The sequence below is a fragment of the Etheostoma spectabile genome, chromosome 14, assembly GCF_008692095.1.
Source record: "Etheostoma spectabile isolate EspeVRDwgs_2016 chromosome 14, UIUC_Espe_1.0, whole genome shotgun sequence".
NCBI classification, from domain to species: domain Eukaryota; kingdom Metazoa; phylum Chordata; class Actinopteri; order Perciformes; family Percidae; genus Etheostoma; species Etheostoma spectabile.
This window is the reverse complement of record NC_045746.1, coordinates 7,064,715-7,067,526: the sequence shown is the minus strand read 5'-3', so window position 1 is coordinate 7,067,526 and position 2,812 is coordinate 7,064,715. Positions and strand designations below refer to the sequence as shown.

The 2,812-nt window shown below is 44.5% G+C and overlaps 1 protein-coding gene across 2 annotated transcripts; it reads left to right on the top strand.

Moving 5' to 3' along the window:
- The first annotated feature begins 2 nt into the window (after window positions 1-2).
- agr2 (anterior gradient 2) lies at window positions 3-2,773 on the top strand. Of its 2 annotated transcripts, XM_032536272.1 has the most exons (8): window positions 3-85; window positions 393-514; window positions 601-664; window positions 745-797; window positions 973-1,049; window positions 1,585-1,648; window positions 2,376-2,459; window positions 2,547-2,773. In XM_032536272.1, the coding sequence occupies exons 2-8, from the start codon at window positions 406-408 to the stop codon at window positions 2,594-2,596; spliced, it is 501 nt and encodes a 166-aa protein (XP_032392163.1). In that variant the 5' UTR covers window positions 3-85; window positions 393-405; the 3' UTR covers window positions 2,597-2,773. The 2 variants fall into 2 exon arrangements, with proteins under 2 accessions (XP_032392163.1, XP_032392164.1); XM_032536273.1 differs by lacking the exon at window positions 3-85 and having other exon boundaries at window positions 371-514.
- Window positions 2,774-2,812: the final 39 nt, after the last annotated feature.

Below are 2,812 nucleotides of genomic sequence, written 5' to 3'. Positions count from 1 at the left end.
GGGGGGGACGGCTGTTTAAATAAGGGCAGGTGAGAGTGCAGGTGCAGCAGATCCTGGATCACTCTCAGCTGAGCAGTCGGAACAGGTAAGACTCTTTTAATAGGGAAATTCCCATGAATGCTGTGTAACTGTGCAACAAGTCTGTGATTCTGATCCCAACCATACATTCATCTGTAATAACTTTCAACAACTAGGATATGACTTGTTAATGGAGGCAGAAATGCACATTATATTCCAACAACTCCACGATTGGATTCTTTCTTTCTTTCTTTCTCTTCTTGTTTGTGTGAGAATATCAACCAAAATGGGATTGTTCTGTGTTCATTTGTCATTTTGACACTGTCCCTTCATTGGTCACACAGTTTGAACATTTACTGTTCCCCGTGTTCCAGTGAGTCTAGAAAGATGATCAAAGCGGCGTTGTCGGTACTCCTGGTCCTGGTGGCCCTGTCCTCCACCTTCGGGAAATACATCCCCAAATCTGGCAAGAGGATCCCTCAGACTCTGTCCCGAGGTCCGTGAGCATCGGCTGCACCTCTCACGCCAAAGTCCACCGGGTCAGTACTGTCTCGTCTCTCTAACGGCTCTGTGTCTGTGCAGGTTGGGGGGATCAGCTGATCTGGGCTCAGACTTACGAGGAGGCTCTGTACTGGTCCAGGTCACGGTAAGTCCAGCTTGAAACACTGATGTTGGCAGTGATTAAAGGTGATGAATAAATGTAAGTCAAGCTGATTTGTGTTTTAGAAACAAGCCTCTGATGGTCCTGTTTCACCTGGAGGACTGCCCACACAGCAAGGGTAAGGCCAACTCCTGACTTCTCTTTTTTCACTCATTCTCATGCAGAGATTTTTTTTTAATGGGGTGACGTCTAGCTCATTGAGTACTACGTACTACTCGGCTACGTCCTCCCCCCTCCCTCTCTCCCCTTTCCTGTCCATCTTCACTAGAATTAAAAACCTGTTTCTCCTGCAGCTCTGAAGAAGGTTTTCTCTGAGGACGACAAGATCCAGAAGATGCTGGATGAGGACTTCATCGTCCTCAATCTGGTGGTGAGTAAAAAGCACTTTTTAGTCTGGCTCCACAAGGCGTATTAAAGGTGCATACCACCCATTCTGTATTCAAGTTTGAGCTGCTTTCAAAAAGTATAAAACCTTTACAAACCTTGTGTTATACCAATGTATTTATAGATTTATATAATTATTAATTAATCTATATAAAATCTAATAATATAATTATAAATTATTGGTTAATATTGTTTTTCTTCCCTGTTAGTCCCTATAATAATAAATATTCACCATGCATTAATTCAATTTAAAGTTCAGCTTAGTTTTTGTTTACCCAGAGTTTGATAGTCAGCTGATGTAATCAGCGTAAATCACACTCGTCATTCTATTGTACTAACTGGCATTGGGGCAAAGACAAGTGTGACCCCCCCTAAACTAGTGAAGACAGCCAGGACAAAAAAACAAAAGGCAGAAATCGCTGATGCCAATGATATTTATGGGGATCAGACAGTAGGTTTAAGGGCCAGTGCTCTGAGCTGTCCTATGTCTGACCATGTGTTGTTCCTTTTCTCGCCTCCAGTATGAAACCACAGACAAACATCTCTCTCCTGATGGACAGTATGTTCCCAGAATCATTTTTGTCGGTAAGAGAAATCTGCTTACACAACTCTTCCTGTCCCCTGTTCACATGTCAAAGGTGCAGTAAGCGATGCAGTGTGAAGATTGTTGGTATTTGAATTTAACCCCCCTCTACCCCCTTCAGAATCTTAGCCCCACCCCCAGATTCATAGACGTGCATTTCCAAAGCAACCACTTCTGTTAGCGTCTCTGCTGACTTAATGAAATATGGTAGAATCGTTGTTAGCTCACGTTAGGTTGTGGCTCAGATCTGATCGGCCTGCCAATCGGAAGGTTGGTGGTTCGATTCCCTGGCCCTGCAGTTCCATGTCAAAGTGTCCTTGGGCAAGACACTGACTTGCCCTCAATGCTGCGCCTTCGGAGTGTAAATGTGTGTGAGTGTTCATCTGATGAGCAGGTGGCACCTTGTACGGTAGCCTTGGCCACAGTGTGTGAATGTGTTTGAATGGTTCCTGTCCTATTTAAAAGCGCTTTGAGTAGTTCTTGAGACTAGAAAAGCACCAGTTATGCAGCAATGCTAATGTTCACTTTCCTATAACCAGAGCCCTCATCAGGTTTTATTCCTTTGAAATCACGGAGGTTTCTGCAGCGTTGAAACGCCTCACCGATGTTAACAAGGCTCTCCTTCCTTTCCCGCTCATGCTACTTCTTTTTTAATTTGTATTCTTCAGTTCTCTTTTGCTGTTTCTCTGCCAACTTGTCGTGTTGATAACTCGTCCTCGTCCTTTACAGACCCCGCGATGACGGTAAGGGCCGACATCAATGGCCGCTACAGCAACCGCATGTACGCCTACGAACCCAGTGACCTGGATCTGTGTAAGTGCAACAGCTCACTCATGAGGTCTGTTTCTGTCCATGGAACACACTGATCCAATGAAAACGTTTTTGCCCTTCCCCCTTTAGTGAAGGGCAACATGGAGGCGGCTAAGAAGCTCCTGAAGTCTGAGCTGTGAGCGCGAGGACGAGCTCACCGTGTGGCCTTACTGACCTGACAGGAAGCTGCTGTTTACACATGACAATACGCACTGTAAAGTTCCTCCACTGGTCATCTTTTCTCCTCAAATTCTCACTTTGTTATTGTTGCTGTGCATCCACAATGTCTTTTATTAAATATGGAACTGTTCATACAAGATCCATAGTCTGCCTTTTCATTTACCAACATAACTCAA

What these genes read in the sequence shown, in the direction of transcription:
- agr2 (XM_032536272.1), top strand. Translation starts at nt 406, where the DNA reads ATGATCAAAGCGGCGTTGTCGGTACTCCTGGTCCTGGTGGCCCTGTCC. An exon ending in CTGTACTGGTCCAGGTCACG is followed by an intron (nt 665 to 744) that starts GTAAGTCCAGCT and finishes TTTGTGTTTTAG; the next exon opens with AAACAAGCCTCTGATGGTCC. An exon ending in TCCCAGAATCATTTTTGTCG is followed by an intron (nt 1,649 to 2,375) that starts GTAAGAGAAATC and finishes CGTCCTTTACAG; the next exon opens with ACCCCGCGATGACGGTAAGG.